Raw genomic sequence first — 26,780 nt, forward strand, 5'->3', positions numbered from 1 at the left:
GAACATTACACAAGACTAACATGAAACTCCGGTCCGGACTCCGGATCCGGAGTAACCCCTGCCGGTCCGGATCATGACAGTTTAATAAAGTGAAGTGATTGTCACATTTGATACACAGCAGCACAGCACACGATGCACACAGTGAAATTTGTCCTCTGCTTTTAACCATCACCCTGAGTGAGCAGTGGGCAGCCATGACAAGCGCCCGGGGAGCAGTGTGTGGGGACGGTGCTTTGCTCAGTGGCACCTCAGTGGCACCTTGGCGGATCGGGAATCGAACCGGCAACCTTCTGATTACAGGGCCACTTTCTTAACCGCTAGGCCACTACTGCCCCTAATAGAGATATGTTCTGAACATATAAGGTAGAGTGTCTTTGTCAGTTGAGTGGAAAGTGCCTGAGTGTTTCGGTGCATGATGGCCTGTGGGATGAAGCTGTTGCACAGTGTGGTAGTGAGGGCCTGAATGCTTCTGTCCTTCACAATGCTGCTGGCTTCCCTAATACAATGTGTGTGGTAAATGTCTGTTATGGAGGGAAGAGAGACTTAGATGATCTTCTCAGCTCTCCTCACTATCAGCTGTAGGGTCTTGTAGCCCAATGCGCTACAGTTCCCAAACCAGACAGTGATGCAGCTGGTCAGAATGCTCTCAATATAATCCTCTCAACCTCTATAGAAGGTTGTGAGGATGGGTGGTGGTAGATGGCCTTTCCTCAGCCTCAGTCTGTCAGTCGTTGCATCTCCTCTCTGTACGCTGACTCATCTTGCTGATCTTCTTGCTGATGAGACCCACCACAGTCTCCACCACCTGCACAGTCGTGGGTCAGCAGGGTGAACAGCATTGGACCGAGCACATAGCCCTGAGGAGCTCCAGTGCTCAGTGTGGTGGTGCTGGAGATGCTGTTCCCAATCCAAACAGTCTGAGATCTCTCAGTCAGGAAGTCCAAGATCCACTTGCAGAGGGAGGTGTTCAGGCCCAGCAGGGTCAGCTTCTCAACCAGGTGCTAGAGAACGATGGTGTTGAATGCTGAGTCTATTAACAGTATTTGTGCATTTGCAGTCAGTTACAACCTGTTCTGGAATGTATAGACATCACCATGCTCAATGCATGCTCTACTGGATTCAAGTCAGATGATTGACTTGGCCATTGCATGCCCTAATATGTATGGATCTGACTGTACAGAATTTAGCAGAAATCCTTTTATCAGAGCAACTTACAATCAGCAGTTACAGGGACACAATGCTAGTCAGTGGGGTTTGAACATGTGACTTTTCCTTTCTATTTTGAATGTTAGTGTCATGATGAGGGTGCTAGTAGCCTAGTGGGTAACACACTAGCCTATGAACCAGAAGATTCAGGTTCAAATCCCACTTAATACCATTGTGTCCCTGAGCAAGACACTTAACCCTAAGTTGCTCCGGGGGGGGGACTGTCCCTGTAAATACTGATTGTAAGTCACTCTGAAAAAGGGCGTCTGATAAATGCTGTAAATTTAAAATTATGAAGCTGTATCAGTATTTGGGTACATTTTCCAGCTCTCAGAAAACAGGAAAGCACCCAGATCAGGCTCCAGACCCAGGTCTCTTTGAGGACTTACTCAAAAGGGACTTACTTCCCTTTTTGAACTTTAAATAATTAAGTTAATCTCATATGATTTACATGGCAAATGCCGATATCAATCTAAAGTTGTAGATGGTAATGGCTGTGGTATATTTGGACTGCTTCCAGGCGAACAGGAAACAGGCAGAATCATTGCAATCAGTCTGAGAGCACAATTCTGTCCAATTTTGTCTCATTGTAAACCACTGAAGGACTTGAGTGAACGCCCATTTTCCAAACGCATAGGTTGTGGAATTTAAGAGGGCTTTCACTTGCCTTTGTGTTTCCTGCTCTTACGCCTCAACCCTGCAGGGCGCGGTCGCTCTCTCTTTTGTTTAGGTTCTGAACGGCTGGAAATGATAACAGCGACTACAGCACTGGGCATTTGCCAAGGCAATGGCCTAAAGAGATCAGACACCATAGAATGAAGACACCCTGGCACCTTATGTCCAGCACTTTGTGCAGAAAGAGTGGGGGGGGTCTAATCAGGAGAGGTTGGGAGAAGGTAGAATGGCGGGTATGGTTAGGAGACTGAAATTCTCTGAAGTGCATGGGTGAGGAGAGTACAGGAGTTGAGTTTGAGGAGCTCTGTTGAAACGGACAGTGTTGACAATGCAGGGTGTTTCACTGATACTGTGGTGACTGGCACACTGATACTGTACAATAGGGATTGAGAGTAATGAAGTCCAGTCACGCATATATAGCAGGATTTACAGTATATGTACTGTATACAGATACAGATATTGTTCATAACATGGATAAAGTAAAAAAGAGTGAAAGTCATGTCAGATACCATGGAAATCCTCCAGCCATGACTGCTACTGATGTGGGGGCATTATACTATCAGGTTGTCAGTCCTTCTGTCCCGTAATTTTGAATGCGAAGGAATTTCCCAATTTCTACAAAATTTTTCTCAGACTCCAAGACGAAATGCTGAGGAGTGTCCATATGAGGAGTGTCTGACTGGTCAAAAGTTTCACTTAGTCTCAGCAAAGAACTAGTTCAGAGCACAGAACTGTGGTCCACAGGCCAATTTAACGGAAGTGAGTTTTTAGTAGTTGTTGTTTTGTTTAAATTTGTTTAAATTACCCCATGAATTAGACATGGGGGGAGGTGTTGCTAACCAAATCTTACACAGTGCTACAAAGACAGGATGTGACACAGGGACAGTGAAACAGGCCTTGGCATCAGGAGCTGCTTGCTGTCTGTCACGTCCTATTCACTGACGTTCACTCTTCTAGAATCTGAGTCACTTGCATGTTGGAACAAGAAGCTCCACATCCCTGAACTCCACTTAACCCCCTTATCAGATAGAGGCCACTCATCCAGTGCTGTCACTGGGTTCTGCAGCCCAGTCTGCTGCAGCCGCAGGGCAGGGATGGGGAATGAGGAAGACTCGCTCACCGCTTAATGCACACCGTGAGTTTGAATAATCGAGGAAAAAATAAGGAGTAAAGTGCTTGAATAGGCTGTAAAATATGCTTGGGTTTCTGAAAAAGACAGTCAACCAGGCTTCATTGGATGTGGCGTCAGTAGCGCGATAAAAGGTGAAATCTGCTTCAGATGACTTTGATCCTTAGGGCTTGAACTCACTGATCCTGTCTAAATGTGTCTCAGACGCCTTGTCCCGGACACTGTGCAACGCTAATAACCAAGAATTACGTTTCAGCCCCAATGGCCTTTATTCAATAGCCCATCTCTAAATGTACATTTTGCACACTTACAAAGAGATGCCATGTTTAAGCTCTAGACTGAATGACCTTTTTAATTGATTGATGTATTGCACTCACATGTTCATTTGTTTTGTGCTTAATTGTAATTTTCTGTTTTGGGAACAGTAAGCTAGTATTGCGATTGGCCAGTTAACAGCTGATATCAGACAGTCCTACCAGACAAATTTAGCTACAGATTATGATTCATTGCTACTATAGAATATTGTCCTGTGGGTTTTAGAGAACACGTTTTGATGAAGCACCTCTGTAGAATCACTAGAGTGACAATAAAGACATTCCTCAGAAAACCCAAGCCATGCCATTTAAGACATTCTTGAAAATAAGCAAGCAACATCATAACCGTCAAGAGATGCTATACCTTCCATATAGCTTCAGGCTTTAGATTTCTTACAGTGTGTGTGTGTGTGTGTGTGTTTAGGTGTACTTACTTAGTGCTTCAGCCCAGGCTCATCTGCCTTTACGTGCTTTGGCCAGGAGAGTTTTTTTTTTCCCATTTACGTCCTTTTGTCTGTGTTTCGCTCAACAATCAAACAAAAGGACGTCCTCCAACACACACTGTCAACAGCAATCAAGCCACACACTCAACCAATTGGTGAATTTTTCTTTCAGCATGCTTAACTGTACACACAATTGTGCTTTGTTCTACTTCTTCTGGACTTCAAAAAGTCAAAAATAATTATTGACTATTTTGATTGGGCTTTCAAATCTCAACCTTTTCTCAACAAGAAATAGTAACCCAGTGCATCAGGGGGTACATCATTATGAAGTGAATTAATAACCATTCTTGCACATTTGGAACACTCCTCTGGGTCATGCTTGTCATGCTTCACCGTGTGATCCTAACTAAGGGCATCGGCTTGACCACTCAGTGACCAGTTCTGGTTCTTTCCGGCACAGACCCCTTTTACTTTTACCTATCTTGCAAACAGTGCACATTTGCACATTACAGGGTCATTTGCCTGAGCCTGTTTCTCTGTTCACTCTGGGTCAGGCCGAATTCTGACAAAATAATTAGGACCTCTGACCAATCAGATATATGGTAGCTAGCAGCAGCACAAAAGTTAGTTTTGGGGTTATTATTTTTCTACTTAAGCAGATTATGCGCAAGGTTGTTTTGTCTCCCTTTTGCAATTTTGTAATACAAAAATCTTGCAAATCTTGTACTTTTTACCCTGAAAAAGTGAAATAAAATAACATCTTTGGAGTCAGGATCAGACAAATGAACCAAAAATGCTTTTAAGGTTACTGCTCTCTTGTACTCTTGGATAGGAATACAGGTCCTAAGGCACACTGTCAGATAAAAGAGAGAATGCAGTTTAAATCACCAAGACCTTTCTAACCATGCTTACAAATTTTCATAAGCTTCTTTTCATAAGCGTAAACTAAGCAAACGTAATAAGTGAAGTAATTTTTAATGATCATGGTTCTTGCTTTGCAAACAACATAGTGTGCAAGTGACAAATGGATGGTGACAAATCCATGTATGAGCATCACAAAGTGACTGAAAGGTTTTTACATTTACTGCGTTTGCAAGTGAATAAAAGGCCGTCTTTGTGACTTTGTTTATACTCAGGATAGCCTGAAGCATAATGCACTGCAGGCATTCTCCACGCGAGGCTTGCTTTTTCGTGCACTAGGCTCATGCAGCGTTGTGGTGGTGTTTTTTTTGTCAAATGCAAATCTAAGGTGTAAACTGAGCATTTGCATAATTGGCCGTGTATCGGATGCAGGGGCCTTATTACAGCCAAATTACATGATTCCATCCGTGGCGGCGCAGACAGAACTGGACTGGAACTAATGGCTTAGGAGGTGCAAAGCCCTGGCAGATCCCACTAATTGAGCCAATTCTATTACTGTGATCTCGCGCTGCCCCTGGCGTTGGCCACCGAAGGCAACTACCTTGCTATTATGCTGCCCTTTTCAAGGCGGCCTAAATGCGGCCCACGTGATGTTTATCCTCTGCTGTTTGTCAAATTGAATAAAACAAGGCACTGCACACCGACAGATAAGTTGTTATTTTAGCTGTTAATGAGACAAATTGGATTAGGGGCTTGACATGTTTTTCCATGAGAGTGGCATGGGTGGTGGGTGGCGGGTTTTTTTCTCTGCTCCCCCATAATGGCAGTGGTGTTCTCCCTCTCTTGGCCCTGTCCTTAATGGCTAAATTAGCTTGATGGGGTGAGGTGTGAGTAAACTGCCCATGGAGACCTCTGGTAATTTGATGCATTTTACCTCACTGTACGCAGGCATGAAACGTGTCTGAAATCATGCACTCCCTTTGGAACACTTCCGTTGAGTACATTGGGTGCAAAATGACCTCTTGATCACAACTTCTTACTCCCTTTGCCGTATGTAATCAAGATGGCGACCAGCTGTCCACGTGTCCTGCTTTGCATGCAACATTATGAGCGCTCCATCCAGGCACTCATTGTGCACTGCATGTTACCAAGATTGTAAGTGTGAATGTGTTCTTAGGTAAATGTAGTTTAATGTATTGCATGCATTATTTGTTTTTATTGTTAATGCACATGAAAATAGTTATGTTATGATAATAAGTTATTGTAATGATATTTAGACTTTGTGGCTTTGCTAAGCTGTGATGAAGACAAACATTTGAACCAGAATAGAACAGCATGTCCCCAGAGCTATAACCAATGTCTACACAGAAATGGAACAAAATTCTACATAATAATCATGGCGTTAAGATGGTGTTTACAAATGGCTGCAAGCTCAAGTAGAAAGAACAAAATGACCTGCTTTTGAGCTCTTATTTGTATGATGAGAGTCAGTGTAGGAGGATTTCCTATGCAGAGTTCAATACACAGATTGCATCATAGATTAAATGAAGTCAGGACTGCACATTTTGCAATTCTACATACTAGATCACATCAGCATATTCTGTGTTGAATCTGCTGCTGTCTGTCACAGTCCAGCACTCTGCTCATCGTGTGAATGATGCCAAACCTGCCACAGACCTCCAGCTCCAACATGGTGAACAACCTCTCAACTGCCATTCGGTTCAGTGGCTCTGTTCAGTAGCTGTACGTCACTTTGCGAAATATCTCTACATAGTTAGATGCATGGCCTTTGGCTACGTAATCTTATGCTGAATGAACACTGCCAGTCAAACTACACAACTACACTGTGGAGAAACATGTTTAGACAGATTAAATTCAGAACAAATCAAAGTACGATTTCTGACATGCAAAGTTTACTGCTTTGAAGAGCCTCAAGCACGAACCTTTTAGCATTAATAATAGTTTTTGGTTTAACACCCAGCATGAGTTATATCATAGTTTTGAGTATTCAGTGAACCTGCTGGATGACTTAATGTGAATGTGGTTGTAGTATTTGTAGTATAGTATAATTTACTTTCACCCCTGTTGTCATGTTGGTTGCAGTGTAACATCTTGATGAAGCCGTGACTGGTGTTAATGAGTGGTGGCCCAGACCAGCTGATTTTGATGACTCTTTCTCAGGGGGTTTAAAAATTCACTCCATATGAGAGCCTCCACAACCTCCACTGGTTAATCATTTCATCTGCCTTCTGCCAGCGTGCAGGAAAAACGTATACTTAATAGGCCAGTGTGCCGAGAAGGAGGAATTAGTGTGTGTGAGTGTGTGTGCGGGCACAGAGCAGATCGGTTGTTGAGAAGGCCTGGAACATTCACAGCATGCTTCTGTGACCACATGAGGGAAGTGACAGCATGTTCTTATCAAAACGCACATGGGACAAGCTCAGTGCAAAGCGTACATGAGACGCATGCTGGTGGTGGTGAGTGAACTGTGGGGGAGGTCTAGACGACGTTTCTGGGAAATCTAGCTACAATCGAAATGATTTCTTTTCAATTCCACTGGCTCCAGTGCTGCTATGATCCATAGTTCTGCAATCAACACACGGCTTATGAACCAGCGGCTTAGCCCTCTGTAAGCCAGCAGGGCTGCATTGCTGTTTTTTTTCTTTTTGTTGTAATTACATGCATGCAATTGGTTTCTCTGGAGATGCTCTGTATCTAAGATCCATGTGAGAAAAGTACTGTGGTTTTTAAATTAACGTATAATTAAATACTGCATGCATTTTTAATGCTTAGTCTTCATGTGAATTCTCTTTCCTTTTTAAGGTTTTGAGGTTTTGAGGTTTCTATTTTTTCTGTGCTTACTGACCACTGATACCAGGAGATGTAAAAGGAGGCAAACACTGGTCTTGCAAATGTTCACAAAAGATTTTTATAATAGTAGAGGTAATCATCCAACATTTACTCACGGAATAGTGAAAAGTGCATATCTACTCCAAACCCACTTCACATATAATTAAGATTTGATTTTAAGATTAAGATTTTACACATTTTTCATCTCTGATTAACACATCTTGTTCTAAAAAGCCTCTCACGGGTATATGAGGCAGGTAGCAGTGTATTTAGCTTCAGTAATAAGTTTCATTTAGACCAAGTTGCAGCTTGCCTTTTTCTGCAGAATCGTATTGTTTAATTTTATAAACTAAATGGGGGTTGTCATCTGCATGCAAGATGGGACACATTTTATGAATATACAAATATTCTTAAGTGTCATAAATCTCTTTCTTACGAACTTTCTTTAAAATTCTGCGAGGACTTTTAATTGTTGTGTCAACTGTGCAACATAATTTCATGCATGTTGAATTGTGATGTTTCCATGTCAGGCTCCTTTTTGGCAGCATTTAAAGTGGTTCTATGCATGGGGCTTGTTTGCTAGTTTAGGGTCAAATGTTCTTTAAAAATGTATTTCTTAACATTTTAAAATGGGAGGAGAGATGATTGACAGCTGTCATACACGCCCCTTTCTCATTCCTCAATACGTCACATGTGCAAACATTATTAGAGATGGTGTTATGGGTGACAGGAATCTATTCATTTATGTAAATCCTTAGGACTCCTTGGACATTAGACTAGTGAACAAACCCCACATTTATCAGGCAGCATTGCCTAATGTCACATTAATGATGCACTTAATGATTGTGCATCCATCCAAATTTCAAGAACCACCCCGTTTAGAGACCCTAGATCCAGCACGTTTTAATATTTACCCTCGTCTCTGTCTCTGTTTTGAGTTGAATCTGCTGTGATGGATCAGTAAAAGGACTAAGCTGTGTGGGGCTGGATTAATTGTCACCATGCTTCTGTAATGGCAAAGCAGACCAGTTCGGAGAAGGGCAGGTTTAATACTGGCTCGTAGTTGTGTCTGAAGTTGAGAGGTCTAAGGTGGGTTTGCTGGGAGAGAAAAGGAGCCACTTCACTACACTTCCCATGCCCTCGGTCGGCTGTTTAAAGTCCTTCTAAACATCATTAGGGCCTTGGCTAATTTCAGCCCCTTAGCAGCTCTTCTGCTGTAATTGAGATTGTGCTTGTGTCATGTTGGATAGGCTTCTGTTCATGTGAACCGAAAGAAAGAGCTTCATCCGTTAGTGTCCATCCATCAAAGATAAACTTGGCATCCGGCTGCATTCCTTTGTGTGTGAGATTTCCTTAACGACTGGCCAGTGTTGTGTGGTTGCCTCCTCTCATGTGAAAAATCTAAACTGCAATACACGTTGCGCCCGTATCCAGCAGCACCTGGGCTGCGTCCGGCCGAGAAACTGGAACAGAATGGAATTTGAAACGTTTTAGCCAAAAATGTTTCCATGGTAAAGGGGTTTTTTGCAGAAACGTTTCAGATTTCGTTCTGTTCTCCGACTTCAGCCCGAGCGGAGGATGTTGGGATGGATTGATATGGGGGGTGAGTGACCACTGGACCAGGTTACATAAGAGCCCAGGACACACAAACATACCCCCACACACAGCCCAGTAAATCACTGCTGTTCTTTGAGCGAAATCAACAGGATTTCCTTTGAATGTTGAGTCCTTCATCTGCCTTCACATTCATTAATCTTTCTTTCTTTCTTTCTTTTTTCTTTCTTTCTTTCAAATATGATATTTCTCTGTCATCTGTCTGTTTCTATCTGTCACTTGTAAAGAACAGAAATTATGTGTGGGCATGTGTCAGTAGCATAAGCCATGCCATACACACGGAGCAGCCACCTCAACACAGGTCAACAACCGACTGTTATGTTTACAGCTGGGTGTTCTTCTGTCTCAGCACCGTTACTGTCTCTCACTGTTGGTGGGCTTTTGAAACGTATATGGGTTTGGCCACCTAGCTAGTCTCTGAAAATGGCACTGGCTATAAAGTGAAAAAAAAATGAGGTTGAATCTTGCAAATGTCCGAGGTATCCTAAGGATTTACATAAATGAATAGATTCCTGTCACCCATAACACCATCTATAATAATGTTTGCACATGTGACTGTCATGATCCGGACTGGCAGGGGTTACTCCGGATCCGGAGTCCGGACCGGAGTTTCATGTTAGTCTTGTGTAATGTTCCCTGATCGTGTTCACCTGGTGTCTATTTATATAATTGTATAAAACTATCCTGTTCGTGTCTGTTCGCCGTCGGGTCATTGTGCGTGTAGATGTTCCCCTGTCCTGTGAAGTTTGTATTAAACCCCTGTCCTGTGATCGTGCGAATGCGTCCTCCTTCATGCCATGTCCAGCCCACCCGTGACAGTGACTTATTGAGGAATGAGAAAGGGGCTGTCAATCATCTCTCCTCCCCTTTTAAACTCTGTTAAAAAAATACATTTTTAAATATTGTTGAAACATTTGACCCTAAACTAGCAAACAAGCCCCATGCTGTGCATAGAACCACTTTAAATGCTGCCAAAAAGGAGCCTGACATGGAAACATCACAATTCAACATGCATGAACTTATGTTGCACAGTTGACACTAATTAAAAGTCCTCACGGAAATTTAAAGAAAGTTCGTAAGAAAGACATTTATGACACTTAAGAATATTTCTATATTCATAAAATGTGTCCCATCTTGCATCCAGATGACAACCCCCATTTAGTTTCTAAAATTATATGCACATACAATATTTTTGACATAAAATATTAATAATATATTTTGGTCTCATTTTTGCAAAATCTTTTGGACTGTGCAGCACTGCAGCGCCAGTGGGAATGTCGTGTTTGATGCTGATATGTAATTATTATAATGAATCTATAGCAGAACCCACCTCCACATAGGACTGAGGTATATTGATCATAACACTCCAGCCAAAAAACTACGAAGCTCTGCACTTAATGAGAGTGTCATTACACTTTTTAATATACATTCTTGAATTTCTAAATAAACCATTACCCTCATCCATATTAATTTTAATATTATGCCATGTGTCAAAATGCTTTTATGTTTAGTTTGTGTGTGTGTGTGTTGTTAGGCGCAGTGTTGAGCCCAGGTAGAACCTCCTATGATTCGAGACCATCTCCCCCCCTTCCAGCAGCAGCTGCAGGACTAAGGGATGACACACACCTTGCTCCTCCTGACCCTGCTCACGCTCTCCTCTAGCATCCAGGTGAGCCCCACACATGCACACACACACACACACACACACACACACACACACACACACACACACACACACACACATAATGAAACAAGCACTTACACAGACACAACATGCATACATACCTGTTTACAAGGTCCTGAGTATTTTCATTATTTTGCTGTACCATCTAATATCTAATAAAAAGTATATGCAATATAAATCACCTTCCACCCCCTTCTTAAGACCCGTAAGACAAATGAGCATTAGGCAGGACTTGTGCCCTCCTTCCCTCCTTTGGCACATCTGGTAGTTTCGGGGTCTGCCCTATGGGTGCTCCAGCACTTACAGTCTGTGCTGTAAGTGCCACTAAATCCTCAGTGTTTAGAGTCTGGGCGATGCAAGTGTTTCAGAGCTCACTCTGCCTGACAAAGGCCAGATGCAGCATGTCACTCTAAACATAGCCCCTTTCCATGTGTTTAAGCAGTGGAGACTGATGAAAAGATCCCAGTCTTTCGGAATGCCGTGTCCGGAGAGATGACACTAACAAAAGGAACCAAAACAACAGAGCAGGATTATGTCATGCCTCTTAGCAAAACAATAGGGACAGTTTCAGATGAAATGCTTAGCCCCTGAGTGGGTTTGTCCACATAGGCGGGGCTGCAGTGCAAAGCTGTGCAGGCCATTTAATTGAATTGTGTAACATATTATATCACTCTCCATCCACTCCAGGATTTTGCTTCAATTGTGTATGGGTGGAGTTTCCATTTTCTCCTTCTGAGCATGTAGGCTTCCTCCGGGTTGTCCTATTTCCTCCCGCAGGCAAGGTGGAATGGAGTCTATGAATTGTCCCTGGGTTAGGGTGTGTGTGTCTGTGTGTGTGTATGCCTTGATAAAGCCCAAATATCTTCATGAAAGACAGGAAAACAAAATTTAAAATAAGAACATTATTTAAAGTTCAAAAATTATAGGGTTGATAGGGTTGGTTTTAGGGTTATTGTGTGTAGTGTAGAAACGTATTGTTACCAAGATCCATTATCCTAGGTCTTCAAAAGCATAAAACACGTGTGTATGTTTGTGTCTGTCTTTGTGCATGTGTTTAATAGCAAGTATTCTAATTCTAATACTAATTCTAATTCAATTCTAAATACAATTGTATAATTAGCAAGTGAGGTGACTTTTTTATATACAGAACATTCTGTAAAAAATTGCTAGTGATGGAGCAACATACTGTAAGGACTCAATCACATTAATATACCATTGATTTAAAGCATTAGATTTTCTACAGGGCCACATGGTGGTGTGGCAGTTAGCATCCTGGTCTCACATCTCCAAGGTTGTGAGTTTCAATCTCAGCTTGTGTGCGTGAAGTTTGCATGTTCTCCTCATGTTGGCATAGGTTTTCCTCAGGGTTCTCTGGTTTCCCCCCTCCCGTCTGAACTCTCGGTGGGTTGGCGACTGAACTGTATGTAGGTTTGAGTGTGTGAGTGAATTGTGGTGTGTTTGTGCACTCTGTATTGAGTTGGTCCCCATCCTGTAGCCAGTGTCCTGGGGTGGGCCCTGGTAGCCATGGCCACGAGCGTCTGGACTAAGTGGTTATGGAAAATGTCAACCAACGATTAAAGATGCACCTCATCTACTGGACTACATTTACATTTAAGAGATTTAGCAGACACTCTTATCTGAGCGTACAAAGTACATTAGTTCTTTACAGTCCATATCTGATCTTTATACCTGTATAGCTAGACTTCAACCAACAACTGTTGTTTAACAAAGACTATCAACTAAGTTAGATATGATACTAAATTCACCTAACTTACCAAAATTTGCAAAAAAAACTCTCTCCCTTTTAATGTTTATTTCCCTGGTAAATTGCTCCAGACAAGAGATCATATCATGTCAAAATCAATACACTCACAAGAGATGGAGGACCCACACGCTCGACTTCACAAGACAAGGTTTACTAAACCAACATGGCACAAGGACAATAGACAGCAATGCACATCACAATACACACCAATGTAGCAATGTAGACAGACTTAGGAAATCATGGGCACACATACGCACAGTACAGTACTCTGGTGTGGAATATGGGACAGGAGCGACTCCTGACACATACATTATCAAATTTTGTCTTTGTCACCATTTGTTATATTTAATGTAGGGCTCGATACAGCCATTTACATTTACATTTATGGCATTTATCAGACGCCCTTATCCAGAGCGACTTACAATCAGTAGTTACAGGGACAGTCCCCCCCTGGAGCAACTTAGGGTTAAGTGTCTTGCTCAGGGACACAATGGTAGTAAGCGGGATTTGAACCTGGTTCTTTTGGTTGATAGGCGAGTGTGTTACCAACTAGGCTACTACCACCCACTTCCCCACATCCCATAATAATAAGGTGGATGTCTGCCACTCATGGCAAACTACAGTCTATGAAGCAACACTACAATGTTAGTGAAGCAGCACAACAAAATAAAATGCTTCAATGCCTACTTCATTGCCGGGATCATTCCAATCATCCATATTGGCAAGGCTTTAGTGGTTTCCTTAGTACACTTGTGACTTGTCTTGTATGACTTTGCGGTTTACAATGTTCATGCAAGATTACAATTCGTAATTTGCAGGTGTCTCCTGCTAAAACCCTCAAGAACGTTGTGGCGAAATGGACCATGTATAAGGACGAGTGCAGCCGCAACATCAGCAGAGAACCTCTGCTCACTGGTAAACACATTTTGCAATGAAAAAAAAAATGCTGAACAATCATGAGGGCAGTAATGGCACAGTGGCTAAAGAAGCGGACTCATAACTGAAAGGTTGTGGGTTCAAATCCTGAACTGCCATGGTGCCCCTGAGGACCCCCACACACACTGCTCATGGCTGCCCACCCGTCTCTAAAGGTCATGGGTTAAATGCAGAGGACAGTGAAAAACAATCACTTTCAGAATCTAATCATGAACAGTGAACAGTCAGTGATATCCATCTGTGTGTGTGTTTTTAAAAAGTAAACATTAACCTTAATGTACATTTCTCACTCAGCACTCCCTGACTTTGATGGGTCTGCAGGTTTGGTCTGTAACAGGACATTTGACAGGTATGCCTGTTGGCCTGATGGGCTGCCCAACACCACTGTCAGTGTGCCCTGTCCCTGGTACCTGCCGTGGTATCACCAAGGTAACGACCAAGCCATAGCAGATGAGATCTTCTCACTTGAAGGCTAAATATCTCCCTAAAAATCTTCTGCATGTCATTTTCTCTCTCTCTCTCTCTCTCTCTCTCTCTGTGTGTGTGTGTGTGTGTGTGTGCACGCCTGCTCCAGTCCGGCAAGGATTTGTGTATCAAGAATGTGATGCCAACGGCCAGTGGGTGTCCATTAGGAACACAAGCGAGTGTGAACCGAAGGACCAAACGCAAGACACCTCGGTGTGTGGGGGTGTTATCTTCTTTAAGCATCTGTGATATTAATGCGACATATTTCACAGCTTGTAGCCACATGGCAACTGAACAATAACAGGACACTTACTGTATTTTTCTCTGTCACACACACTCATGCTCTCCGGGTACGTGTGGGTGTGGCAGCAGTATGGAAGGATCCTCAACATGTTTCGGGCTGTGTACACCGTGGGCTACTCTCTCTCGCTGGGGGCGTTGGTGCTGGCACTGGGCATCCTGGTGGCATTCAGGTATACAAAGTCATCAAACGTTTAGGGACATTTAGAAATGTTCTTGTTTTTGACAGAAAACATCCAAAATTAGCATCAAACTGTCCAGACGTTGTTAACTGCAAATGTCTGTTAATATGTCCATAAATCAAGATGTTCGATGAGCAACAATTTATTTTAAGAAAACTCATAGTGTGGCGTAGTGTGTGATTTTCTCTAGCCATGTACATTTTATGAAATGCAAATTTAACAATCTTCCAGGTTGTGTTTCACTGCTATTTCTCAATGCAAATTACTTATGAATTATTTATTAGCATGGTTTGAATAACAGGGTATCTAAGGGGTGGACAGGTGCCTCTCCTGAGATGTGTTGTTGGAGCTCTAAAAATTGTCCACTTTTGTATTATACAGTTCCTGACAAAAGACTTGTCGTACAAATTGACCTCAAGTGCCGCTGAAATATATTTCCAATCAAGATTTTTTACAAGAAATGGCCAATTTTATTCCCAACAGATTTTGTAATAATGTTTCAGTGCAAAAAAAAAACTGTCAAAAAGTATTCTAATATTCAAAGCTTGGTAAAGCCCATTGAGTCCATTTTTACAAAGACATAAGTGTTGTCACCTTGTCATATGAGCTTCACCTGTGACTAATAATGGATTATATATGCGTATAAAATGAACCCCGGTAGGATGAAAAGGAAGCATGGAAGATGAAACCAAAGAATATTGATGAACTCTGGGAGGCATGCAAGACTGCTTTCTTTGTTATTCCTGATGACTTCCTCAATACATTTTAGGAATCCTTGCCAAACTACATGGATGCAGTCCTTCAAGCTCATGGAAGTCATACAAAATATTACATTTGGATCTCACAGCACCACTACTTAATTTGCTCACATATTTTTGTATTTGCAGTAAATTTGTTCAATTTCTGTATAGGTGACAAAGCAAAACATTTGTCTTGCCAAAATGTGACCTTTCTGTCTTGATTAAATGATAAATCTTTTTTCAGTGCATTTCAATGCATTAAACATAACTTGCTAGGGTTTTAGCTTTTCATATGAGCTATTTCTAACACCAATTGATTAATTAAAAGTCAGGTTAATAGGAGGTGTTTCTACAAAATAGATAAGCGTCAAAGACTGTAGGTTATACCTTAATTTTCTAATGCATTGAGGTTCTTGTATAACTTCTAGCATAAATGTTGTTATTGTGCATATATGAAAAGTTTTGATTGCAATAACAGCATGCAAACCCAATTATTGACTGTGCATGCTGAGCATCTGCATGCATGTGACTTGTGAATTTGAGGTGCTCCCCAAAATTGAACTTGTTGCCTTACCTCCAACCTGTAATGCAAACCTAAGACTTTCTTCCTTTTAACAGAAGACTCAGGGTTCGATGAACTAAAAAAAAAAACATGCAGAAGGCTGTTAGGGACCAGCCTATTAACAAATATGAACAAATACAAATATACATTTATATTTGAAGATCAACCATATGGACATGTATTCACTTCCCAAAATGGCCTAATGTGGGATATTTGTTTACTTTTTGCAACAATGTACAGGAAGCTGCACTGTATGAGGAACAACATTCACATGAACCTGTTTGCCTCTTTCATCCTGCGAGCGCTGGCAATCCTCATCAAAGATGCCCTGCTGGAGACCCCCACCATTGGCCAGGACATCTCCACTGACTATGAAGTAGAGTTACTAGTCAATAATGAGGTCAGCCAATACTCAACATAAATTTACCCATTCAACTCCCCCATTAATTCTCACGAACGCTGTTCTGTATTTGTGTTCTAGACAGCCATTGGGTGTCGCGTTGCCGTAGTGATGATGCAGTACAGCATAATTGCCAATAGTTACTGGCTGCTCGTGGAGGGAATCTACCTGCATAACCTGCTGGTCGTCACAGTTCTGACGGAAAAGAACTACTTCAGCATATACCTGTGCATTGGCTGGGGTGAGATGTTCAAAGCTGATTTTACATGTAGCATAATAAATAGAGTGCATGTTGGCATGTGGTCTCAATATTAACTTTGCACAATTAACCATTATTATTAACAGTACATGATCATGTGAGTTTTAATCTGCTTACATAAAGCACTCAAATTGAAGAAAAAGGATTGTGACATGAATTTATGTCATTCCATTGTAGTTACTGCATGAATAAAATGTTAATACTGAATGATAAAGAGTGGCTGTGCATTTAAGGAATAGTTGTTGGCCTACACTTGCAACTACATAGATTATAGAAAAACATTAATGTTAACTACTGATTCATTCATGTTGCCCAGTGTAGTTTTGCTGACATTGCTTTGAAATAATAAGGTATATGTATTAATTTTCTTCCCCCTTTTGCTGTTCTCAGGAGCCCCTCTGATATTCGTGTTCCCTTGGGTTATTGTGAAGTACCTGTATGAGAATGAGGAGTGAGTGCTGTCATAACCACTCTGCCTAACTATCATGTTTTTGTGTTTTGCATAAATGTGTCTCCGGTTACTGGCATTTTGGTGTTGATTAACATGAATGATCGGAAATGATTATTCCTTTATTATATTATTATTAAATCATTGCCTGCTGACTTCTCTTTAAATCAAAGCTCAAAAAAAATGAAAATTTATGGAAATTGAACCCTTAAGATTGGAGCATGAATTACCACAGCAGTTAGCCACTTGAATTGGGCATTGTGTTAGAGGAATAGTGCCAGTTCAGTAGAGTGCTAAATTACTTCTTACGGCCTGACACCAAACCTCTGGCTTGTCTGTGGTTCTGCAAATTATACTTATGGGTGCAATGATTTAAAAAAAAGGGTTTTGTTGCACCAGTTCTTTAGCTTGTGGTTTTCAATTTTCAAAGATATTTTTGTCATGCTTCTATTTGCTGTTGTACATCCAATATGATACATGCACATAAATTACCAGCTGTATTTACACTTAAATCTGGCTTAATGGATCTAATGAGTTGGACAAATACGTGAAATTTTTTGTGTGAATGTTGTGAATGCAGTGTAAAGAGTCAGTTCAGAACACTTCTGTGCAGCAAAAAAAATTAATTTCATTGATTATTTCTTCCACCTTTTTTAACAGACTGGATCTAGAACATCTTAATAAACTAATGAAAAGCTTTATACAATCCCCAAAGCATCCTTCTTTCACAAATGTAGCATTTAATCAAGATTAAAATCACGTTTTGCAAGAGCCCTTGTCAACTTTGGTATATGGTGTATCTAAAATGCTCAGCTAAGCATTTTCTCATCAAGTTACCCGATTTCATGTTCATTTAGGTGCTGGGAGCAAAACATAAACCTGAAATACTGGTGGATCATCCGCTCACCTATACTGCTGGCAGTTCTGGTGAGAAAACATCTAACCTCTGCCTTCAGTTTGATGACTTTTGTTTTTTTCTGATGCTAATGTGATTGAGAAAATGAAACTCTTGGTAGATAAACACAATGATGAGAAGTCATTGCATTGCTCAGTCCACTAAGTTTTATGGAAATTGGGCTGGAAGGTTTTGTTCAATTCACAGACATTCACACAGCAAAACACAGCACTAAAATGTATTATGTGGACTGTAGTTGATCTGTGCAAGTAATATTAACGTCTCTTTGGCGTTCCGTTAAAAATGAGTGTACTTCTCCCATTACGAATGGTCTGGTGGTCAGGTCATGTCTGTCATGTACCACTGATCTGTGCTGCTGTACCTTTTCCCCTGCAAAAGTATAAGAAGTATAAAATGCAGACTATGCCCAATAGTCCTTTTTTGTAGAGAACTTGAGAAGAAATAAACCGACACAATGTCACTAGGCATCATGAAAATGGGGTATAAAGGCTGTACATCTCTTATTCAACTTGTTCTGCACACTCTTGTACTGGTTATTTTTTATTAAATATTTATTTTGCGTTTTGTGTATTTTTATTCTTTTTGGTTGCTGTTGTACTACCTTTTCATTTTCTGTTTCCCTATTATGGTATTTTGCACTCTGGGGTCCAGGACCACAATCACATTGTACTAAGTATGATTGTGCAATGACAATACATTTAAAGTAAAGTTAAAGTACATTAGACAATATCCAATCTCAGCTTATGTAATAGGGGGAATTATATAAGAGCGTACTGTATTCTCCACTGTACTGGCCATGACTCATAATAAGGTGGGGCTTTTAATGCCTTGATCCTCATCTTAAGTATTCAAATCGAACAGGAATTCCTGTGTTTGAAGGCTTGCAGGTTTGCTTTCCTGGATGGTCCACGTAAACGTGTCCTATGAAACAATGTATGCTGTTCGCATTTTTAAGATTGGTGCAAAGTGTGCAAATTTGTGTGGATACTATCGCGGGATGACCATTTCCCCAATTTCTCTTAGATTAACTTCTTCATCTTCTTGCACATTGTGAAGATACTTGTGTCCAAGCTGAGAGCTCATCAAATGAGATACTCAGACTACAAGTTCAGGTGAGTGGCATTTCTGGGCCTCTCAGCAGAATCTGTGCTCTACTTGTGTCTGATATCTCTGCCCTTCACTCTCCCAGACTGGCCAAGTCCACCCTCACCCTCATCCCTCTGCTTGGTATTCATTTGGTCCTCTTTTCCTTCGTCACGGACGAGTCTACCTCAAATGGCGCTGTAGCTCTGCGCCTCACTAAGCTCTTCATTGACCTCTTCTTCAATTCTTTCCAGGTGAGAAAACAGCACCCATTCCATTCATTTCCTGAACTGCATTTCGATGTAGACAGTCATCACTGACACCAAGAGCTGTGGATTAACGCTTCTGGGTACTGACAGAAATGCAATGATAGAATTAGGTGCTGGTTTCCAGTTCCATCGCATACCATAATTATACATTTTAGCAAACATTTGCACACCTACATAGATATGTGGGCTCTCAGTTGCCATGTTTTGAGGTTATATTCACATAACGTTGCTACATATTATCAGAGAGGCTGATGTCTGTTACTGAGTTCTCACGCCATTACTACACACTTCAGACAAAACCCCAACTGAAGGTGTACAAACCCAGTCATTTTCTGTTCATTTCTGGTAGGTCAAACAAAACACTTAATGCTATAAAACAACACACCACTTTTCCCCACCACCTTAAAGTTCCCATGACAGGAAGTTCCCCTATCCTGTCTGTTGTCCTGCAGTGGCTAGAAATGGCAATAGGTGTAAAGAGGTCATTCTGCTTCTCTGTTCAGAGAGCGGCAGCTCAGAGGGCCGGATCTGGAATTTAGCCCCTTATAACAAGAGCATCTGGCCATGTCCACTGTTAGGTGTGGAGCTGCACAGTAGTAGGAAACACGTCACCTCCACAGTAGGCAGACTTTGTTCATGATTAGGGTTAGTCCGTGGTAGTAGCCTAGTGTGTAACACACTCGCCTATGAACCAGAAGACCCAGGTTCAAACCCCACTTACTACCATCGTGTCCCTGAGCAAGACACTTAACCCTAAGTTGCTCCAGGGGGGGACTGTCCCTGTAACTACTGATTGTAAGTCACTCTGGATAAGGGCGTCTGATTAATGCTGTGAGGTTAATGGTTAGGTTAGGTGTGGAGGTGTTTCTGGCTACTGTGGAGCTCCTGCAGCCAGACCCTTCTATGTTATGTCATCATAAGGGGAAAGTCTACCTCCCTATTTTCATGCTTTGCCCGCCCAGAGAATGTAGCACCCCGCCCCAAAAAAGTAGCTCCACTGACCATCATGGCTTGCAGCCAAGCATTGCAGCTACTTGGTGATTGGATGTTAAAATAAGCACAAATGTATTTTTTCTGAAAAAAAAAGACTTTCTGTCTGCGCCAAACTAAGACCTATATGAAGGTAATCCTGAAACTGATTACAAGAGTGTACAGAACAACCATGAATGTAGAATATATTTTTCTTCTTTTTTTAGAGCATGTGTGTAGAATATTTCAGTGTAGAATATTCTAGCGTAGAATATTTTCAGCCATGCATTGATGTGTGTTTCCACAGGCAACTGAGTGTGTGAGTCCCCCTTCATCCTTAAAAAAGCAAGCAGGCCTGTAGGTGTTACGCTAACAGAATGCTCCAACTTCAGACAGGCTGAGTCACCCTCTGACTAACTCCCTGTGGCGCTGGATTGCTGTACAGCTGCAACACACATAAGGGAATGAATGGAATTGGCCTGACAAAAATAACGTCAGTCAGAGAGACTGATGGGCAGGGAGAAATTTTGTGTGAAATTCAGCATTCACGCTTCTGCTATTTAATGACTAATGCTTCAGAAAGTCTAAAAATGCAATTATATTATTAAATATATTAATCATATTTGAACTATATAAAATAACTGAATATTAAAGGAAAGCACAATACAAGATAGATGTGAAAAATTAAATTGTATGCACTGACTGTCCAGTCCAATAAGTATGTGAATATTTTTAAATCATTAAAACAGGAACAGGAAATGTATTTGGTTACAATTTAGAATTTTTAGAAGCACTGGGGCATCTCAGATGTTTCCTTGGATACAGCCTTGGGATAGAAATAATGAGTAGGAGGGAGTGCATAGTGTCAACCCTTACGTCACTTGCTGTTATTGTTGCCATGACAATATAATTGAGGTATTAAGAGTCATCTTTGTAAAAAACCTGCCCAGTTTTAATGTTTCTGACGCAAACTCTGACCTCTCTGCAGGGTCTCCTTGTGGCTATTTTATACTGCTTCGTCAACAAAGAGGTGAGCCCGGCATCTTTAGCCATAACTTTTCAACTTGGTCCAATTTGTGGATTCTTAATAAGGATTTAGTTTGTCAGCTGAGCTAATCACAACTAATATTCTTTAGTATTATAATGGCTGTCAATAAATAAAAAAGAGATTGATTAATTAATTGCACATTTTGAACTAATAACAATCAACCAATATTAATTCTTACTAAAGCTAGCTGTAATGCTTATTTAAAACTATTACATAGACAAAAGGTGAGAAAGAGGATAAGATAGGGAGTGAGGGGAAGATGATCTGGTAATTTCTCTAAATAAGACATCATGCTGACATTTATATTAAATAAAAATGGAGAAATTTGTACAAATTCATACAAATTAAACAGATTTCCTCAATAGTTCTGTAGGGTGATTTATTTTTACATATTTACATACTGTGAACCACGTTTCACTTGGTGCTGTGTGCATTTAAATATTTTCATTTGATCACAGCTGATTTTCAATCTCTGCATGTCTGAAAAACAGACACATGGTGGACATAAGCAAGCACGTTGCTCTTGTTTTTGAGCACAGCAGCAAAAATGCAAATTGCAGCTGTGTTAATTGCGGAAATTTATTTTAACAAATGTAATGTTTATAAATCAATTGCAGTAATTAAAACATTATGTTTGACAGCCCTAAAAAAAAACGTCCTTTTACTTTGACCTGTATATTGGCTAAAATTTTATATCACTTGTGCAAAATATTATTCCTGACAGTACACATTTTTTTTCTGTATACTGCTGCTTAGCCTTTTTTTGTTCTTTTTTTAGGTTCAGTCTGAGATCTTGAAGAAGTGGAAACGCTGGAAGCTGGGCAGGAATATAGAGGAAGAGTACCGTCACACATACAGCCACACCGCTCACGTCAGGGGTGGCAGCATTTTGGCTCAGCCCTCTGCCATGCCCAGACTGCCAGACATCACTGCCACCAAATCCCCGCCCTGCAGCCTGGAGGAGAAACAAGCTCTGGTGGCTGGCTGCCAGAACGGAATGGGCCGAAAACAGGCAGGCTGCTGCTTCATCACCACGCCACGAGAGGGTGCCACCAACTGCAGCCTGCTATCTGAGAACATCTTACTGATGGACAAGGTGCAAGGTTATGAGACCCCGCGGGGGAGCGCGAGTGCGGAGAGTACACACTGAAGTGCAGGGGAGCATCCAGTGTGAATTACAGGGCGTCGGCCCCACCTGGTCCTCACACGCGTCCACGTCCTCCCGCTGCTGTACCACGTTGAATGACCTGAGCTGGGTTGGGACGGGTGTGTGGTCGCCCAGCACGTCCGTCTGTGTGTGTGTATGTGTTTATGTGTGTGTGAGAGTGTGTGCGGAGAGCACTACTCTGTTCACTCCATGGCTCCATACGACAGGCAGGACCATTGATGTGTGTCCAGTTTTGGACCAGTGACGTTCCATGTGTGTCTGGTCCTCGTGTCAGAGATCATGTGAAACCAAAACTGCACGCAGGTGAACCAAAAAAAAAAAAAAAAAACCTGTTACGCTGATTTTCATAAAAAAACATTCAGAAAATGTCAATATGTTGAAAACTCAAAAAAACATCTATTAACTGTACAGAAGTCATGAAGTCAAAGTCAAAGTCCAGGAAAAGACATGTTTGTGCTGGTCTTAGTAGAGATAGAAGGATGGACAGAGTCCTGCTGTGGTTCTGGACTGAGCCTCCCTTACCCGCTGGACCCTGCACGGCTCGGCAGCTGCTCCACCTACAATAAAGTACCCAGAATGTCTCTTGCACCTGGTGACAGGTGACCTTTTTTTGGTTCCTTAAGTGGTTTCTGTCATTGCTCCTGTTGTTTTTATTTATGACGTAAGAAACACCAAATCCTGGAACATCGTTGTAATACTGTAGCTCTTGTGGGTGTTGTGTTGCTCGCTTTAGGGTTAAAAAAAATGTGAACATTGGGGAGATCTTGTCCAACAGCAATGTCACTGTGCCTTTATTTCCATTCGTGATACCCACACAACACAGCGATCCCCACTGTGCTCCCTCCCAGAGTTGAAAAATTCAAGCGCACACTAGATGTTGCTAATTACTGTGAACTGGGCAGACGTGCCATCTCTGGGGCAAAAAGGCAGCACTCCCATCAGGCGTGTTTTTCCCCGTGCATGAGAAATGCGGAGAAGTTTAAAGACACAGCGGGCCGTGGCCCCAGTGGGAGCCTTGTCGAATCACATTCGCTTATATCAACTAAATATACTCTTTAAATGGGAGCCACATTGCACGGACTCTGGAGAGAACCGAAGTCTATCTGAGGTCACTGCAGATAGCTTGAGACTTGGCCTTTTTTGTGTCTCCTGCAGATATTAAGCTCACCAAATTGTAATAATGATGAATGGGGGGGTCATCAGTGTGACGGGGATGTCACACAGAAGTTGATCAAACAGCATACAAATACGGTAGCTGATCAAATGGGCCTCTTGGTGCAGAGGATCCTGGCGAGTTGCACTCAAACATGAATATTTCTTCACAACGCTATGATGGCTGATGCGTTTTGCCATTCAAAGCAGCTTTTATTTATTACTAATTTTAGTGGAGGTAGACGTTCCACTGTCTCCTCATCAGCAGACGTATGAGGAGGATTGTTCTGGATCACTTTGTTAGGCTATTTGCACAATGTTGACATTAATTTATAACAGTGACATTTGTAAATACCTGTGTATGCCACGTGAGATTTAGAACTTGTTTTGTCCTTGACTTGTTTCAGCACAAAATGGGTGTGTCTGTATGTGTGTGTGTGTGTCTGTGATAGAAAATGGAGGAAGACATTTATTATATTTTGTTTGCAGGTACAAATAGGCAATTTGCCCTGGGAGTGTATTATAAAAGCACAAATGCTGAAGATGCTTAGTAGGCGTCAGATCTAAGTTTTTTTTCTTCTTCAGATGACATTGCTTTAAAAGCCAAAAACACACCCACAAATATTGCCATCTTACAAGAGTTTACATTGAAGTAATATGGACTCTGGTGAATAAATCACACCCTTTTTAAAAATCTCAGTTAGTCTTTCTCCAACCATATTTCATGCTCTCTTTCTTTCTCTAAATCAGTGGCAAATATCATGAGACTCACCACTATTAAAGATGCAATGTGTAACAATTTAAGCGTAACACATTAAAAATGCTTAAAAACATCAAACAAACATGGATAATTAACGGGTTTATCCTTCAGGTCATAGACGTGCATTGTGTTGTAGAAATATTTACTGAAGGGGAATTAAATCCAGCTAGCAGCAGCCCACTCTGTCTTGTAATACCACCTCTTACCTCAAGAGTGAGTTACTTATGGGACAAATATGCCACATCGCCCTAAGTGAGTATTCTGATTTCTCATTAGTGGTGTTGAAGGTAGTCATTAGGTAATTAACTCTTCTCCTTCCACTGCAGTATAAATTACTCATTCCAAAAATTTCTTAACTTTTTTCCCTGGTGTTCAAAATGTGTTGGTTTGTCCTCTGTAATGGTCTCTTATGGACACATACAGCTCATGATTTTGAGCTGTATAAGAAAGAAATGTTTTTGAGGCACCAGTACAATGAGATTCTGTTAAAAATGAACGGTTTCTAAGGTAACATTCCAGCACAATCAGAGTTAGATGAAATGAATTGCAGATTTGCTAGTGTCAACAGCTTAACAGTCTGTAATTTAGCAGGAGTGAGTTTTTTTAGAAGGCTTCATATAGGTGTAGTTCTATGCATTATTTTTTCCGGGCCACAACATGTGGATATTCTGCTCCATATTTAATAGAGCTTAAATTCACTTGTGGATGAAATCTTACACATTTCACCTAGACGATATAACTTCACAGTACTTACCAGTCCTGGTCCTGGGTCACCTACCAGAAAGTGTTCTCTCCATCCCAAATTAAACTAGGTTACGAAATGCTTTGGTGTACAACATGGTGATGAATTTTGGATGATTTCTATGGAATGTAATGCAATGGAGCCATTCTTTTTAGTTATTAGGATTAGACGTCTCTGGTGGGTGACCCAGTGCCAGGATATCCTATGTCCCGTATACTCTCACTCACGCCTCATTTGGAGGAATCGCCATCTTTCTTGCCAATCTTCCAGTGCTCTGTTCTTTTTTTAAACAATGCCAATGAACTATTTTTTACAGTAAATATAACCGGGCAGCCAACCACAATTGATGCCCTATCTGCTACGCAGACATTGCATTCCATTCCCAATATGTACAACATGGTATATGTTGACGGAGAGACCATTCATGTTGCTGCTGCGCTGAAATGGAGCTGTCTCACGATAAGGCTTCTGTTGTCTGAATGTATTCTGTATGCCCTTATATGGATAGCCCCTTTTTTTGACAACCACTTTGCATTGGCTTGAATCCTAAATGACAGACTCCCCTTTCTAAATGTAGACTTGTTGCTTGTGTACTGTTTTTTGTGTCGCCTTTGAAAAGAAATAAAGACATGGATGAAAAATAAGCATGTTTATTTCTTATGAAATTACACCAAGACCAAAACACAATAAATAATTGGCAGGAATATGCCATTCAGCTAGAACATTCTAATATACATTAAAGATAATTGTCACGGCGGAGCAGGACGCAACAGCAGGACTCTGAAACTAATGGATTTACTAAACAAAACAAGAAGCATGTCAGGAAACAGAACCAGGATAACCGAGACATGCTACAGGTACATACACACAAAAGACACAGATCACCAGGAAAACCTGGCCCGGAGTGGCAGGTAATGTTCGGGTCATGACAATAATTTACATATACATTTACATTACATTTACAGCATTTATCAGATGCCCTTATCCAGAGCGACTTGCAATCAGTAGTTACAGGGACAGTCCCCCCCTGGAGCAACTTAGGGTTAAGTGTCTTGCTCAAGGACACAATGGTTGTAAGTGGGATTTAAACCTGGGTCTCCTGGTTCACAGGCGAGTGTCTTACCCACTAGGCTACTACCACCCCAATAATAATTCCATAACTTCAGAGCCTGATGCGAATACATTGGACCAATATCATATTTAAAATATATCATGTTTTTTGGAATGGAGAACATCATTGAAGTTCTCTTTTAGTTTAAGGCTTAGTTTAAGAAAAGGAAACTACACCTTAGTGATTTTTGGCGGCACTACGTATGATTCCACAGAAGGTTTTTACAGAAGAATACAAAAAAGTGGAAGAAAGGCTTGTCAAATGTTGTAGAAAACATGTCGTAAATACATGAGCTTTAAGTGAAAGTGAAAGTTGTCATTGCATTTAATCCATCACCCTTAGTGATGGGTGGTCATCCACGAAAGGTGCACCTTGGTTGTTTGTGATTTAAATCTGCAACTTTTCAGGAACACGTCTGCTTCCGTAACCCCTTGGCCGACACAGTCACCAATGTGTGAGCAGTGTGGAGCAATGAACATTTGTGCCAGATCTTTGTGCAAAATTTCCTTTAAGTGTTTCTGATATACAGTATTCACAAGACACAACAATGTCCTTTAGTTAGTGGAAGGTGTCAAAATGAATGCTCCAAAATTCTCTAATACAAAATCCAGCTGAGCAGGATTGGTTTGAACACAAATGTGGCACTGTAAATTTTGGATGCATTCCATTATTGTCAGTAAGACATTAATTCATGAATTGGGTGGGTTTGTCGTGTCAACTGACAGGCCT

At 41.2% G+C, this 26,780-nt stretch overlaps 1 protein-coding gene across 3 annotated transcripts in view; it reads left to right on the top strand.

Annotated features, from left to right (window-relative positions):
• gcgra (glucagon receptor a) overlaps positions 1 to 25,584 on the top strand; it is a 42,447-nt gene extending 16,863 nt beyond the window's left edge. The window contains exons 3-15 of one of the 3 annotated variants that reach the window (XM_028986142.1): positions 10,627 to 10,761; positions 13,360 to 13,456; positions 13,772 to 13,906; positions 14,052 to 14,155; positions 14,312 to 14,415; positions 15,967 to 16,126; positions 16,208 to 16,367; positions 16,776 to 16,836; positions 17,691 to 17,760; positions 18,773 to 18,861; positions 18,939 to 19,086; positions 21,059 to 21,100; positions 21,897 to 25,584. In XM_028986142.1, coding sequence (XP_028841975.1) covers positions 10,708 to 10,761; positions 13,360 to 13,456; positions 13,772 to 13,906; positions 14,052 to 14,155; positions 14,312 to 14,415; positions 15,967 to 16,126; positions 16,208 to 16,367; positions 16,776 to 16,836; positions 17,691 to 17,760; positions 18,773 to 18,861; positions 18,939 to 19,086; positions 21,059 to 21,100; positions 21,897 to 22,268 — 1,596 coding nt within the window. In that variant the 5' untranslated portion in view covers positions 10,627 to 10,707 and the 3' untranslated portion in view covers positions 22,269 to 25,584. The remainder of the gene's footprint in view (positions 1 to 10,626; positions 10,762 to 13,359; positions 13,457 to 13,771; positions 13,907 to 14,051; positions 14,156 to 14,311; positions 14,416 to 15,966; positions 16,127 to 16,207; positions 16,368 to 16,775; positions 16,837 to 17,690; positions 17,761 to 18,772; positions 18,862 to 18,938; positions 19,087 to 21,058; positions 21,101 to 21,896) is intronic. The other 2 variants (XM_028986143.1, XM_028986144.1) reach the window with 2 other exon arrangements.
• The last annotated feature ends 1,196 nt before the right edge of the window (positions 25,585 to 26,780 follow it).

Source organism: Denticeps clupeoides, chromosome 7 (assembly GCF_900700375.1).
Source record: "Denticeps clupeoides chromosome 7, fDenClu1.1, whole genome shotgun sequence".
Classification (NCBI taxonomy): Eukaryota; Metazoa; Chordata; class Actinopteri; order Clupeiformes; family Denticipitidae; genus Denticeps; species Denticeps clupeoides.